We start from the raw sequence: 1,213 nt of genomic DNA on the forward strand, positions 1-1,213 counted from the left end.
AAAAAGACCCACCATTTACTTAGCCTCGTCGGGAGGCGGGTGCCGTCAACATTATCCCAAAAAGTTAAATACATAAAGAGGGCGCGGCGCAAGGAACAGACACCCCAAAACGAGAAATTCAAAAGCGGGGGGCACGAGGGACGCCCCACCGGCGCCCGCACCTTCGCTGCCTGCGGCCCCACAAACGAGGCAGCCCGCAGCTACACGCAGCGCACACGCCCCGCGCGCTGCCGCACAGCGGCCAGGCAGAGCAGCGCCGCCCACAGGGCCCGCAGCCCACCGCACGCAGCGCCCTCCCCACGCACAGGTTGCGTGCCGGGTTCATAACGAAATAAATTTAAAACAAAAACACTCAAGGGGGAATAAGCCCTGGGACGCGGCTTCGTCCCTTCTTCCAACACGCAGAAAGAAAAACAGTGAAGCTGAACCGCTATCCCCGCCGCGGCCACCACTCCAATACGGGGCAGAGTTGTCGCTGGCCCCCAAAAGGCACGCAAGTAGCACATGCACTGACGCGCTTCACCGTGGCCGGGCCCGTTGGAGGCCACGCCGCGGCAGTCGTTGGGGCCCGCAACCGCCGGACGCCCCGCGTGAAGGGCGGGGGCGGGATGAAAAACAGTCTGCGCCCGCCACCTTCCAGCGCCTCCTCGCAGGGAGCAAACCACGAAACAGAGAGAAGGAACCAATGCATACAAAAAAAAGACCCGCCATTTACTTAGCCTCGTCGGGAGGCGGGTGCCGTCAACATTATCCCAAAAAGTTAAATACATAAAGAGGGCGCGGCGCAAGGAACAGACACCCCCAAAACGAGAAATTCAAAAGCGGGGGGCACGAGGGACGCCCCACCGGCGCCCGCACCTTCGCTGCCTGCGGCCCCACAAACGAGGCAGCCCGCAGCTACACGCAGCGCACACGCCCCGCGCGCTGCCGCACAGCGGCCAGGCAGAGCAGCGCCGCCCACAGGGCCCGCAGCCCACCGCACGCAGCGCCCTCCCCACGCACAGGTTGCGTGCCGGGTTCATAACGAAATAAATTTAAAACAAAAACACTCAAGGGGGAATAAGCCCTGGGACGCAGCTTCGTCCCTTCTTCCAACACGCAGAAAGAAAAACAGTGAAGCTGAACCGCTATCCCCGCCGCGGCCACCACTCCAATACGGGGCAGAGTTGTCGCTGGCCCCCAAAAGACACGCAAGTAACACATGCACTGACGC

General features: G+C 61.8%; 2 protein-coding genes across 2 annotated transcripts; both read right to left on the bottom strand.

The window, feature by feature from the left end:
* Window positions 1–200: 200 nt before the first annotated feature.
* On the bottom strand, window positions 201–770 carry Tco025E_09313 (uncharacterized protein; the record flags this gene model as incomplete). The annotated part of the gene is made up of 1 exon (XM_029376133.1): window positions 201–770. The coding sequence occupies one exon, from the start codon at window positions 768–770 to the stop codon at window positions 201–203; it is 570 nt and encodes a 189-aa protein (XP_029223804.1).
* Window positions 771–897: 127 nt separating this feature from the next.
* On the bottom strand, window positions 898–1,203 carry Tco025E_09314 (uncharacterized protein; the record flags this gene model as incomplete). The annotated part of the gene is made up of 1 exon (XM_029376134.1): window positions 898–1,203. The coding sequence occupies one exon, from the start codon at window positions 1,201–1,203 to the stop codon at window positions 898–900; it is 306 nt and encodes a 101-aa protein (XP_029223805.1).
* Between the last annotated feature and the right edge of the window lie 10 nt (window positions 1,204–1,213).

The sequence above is a fragment of the Trypanosoma conorhini genome (assembly GCF_003719485.1).
Source record: "Trypanosoma conorhini strain 025E chromosome Unknown Tco_14.4_contig_01061, whole genome shotgun sequence".
NCBI classification, from domain to species: Eukaryota; Euglenozoa; class Kinetoplastea; order Trypanosomatida; family Trypanosomatidae; genus Trypanosoma; species Trypanosoma conorhini.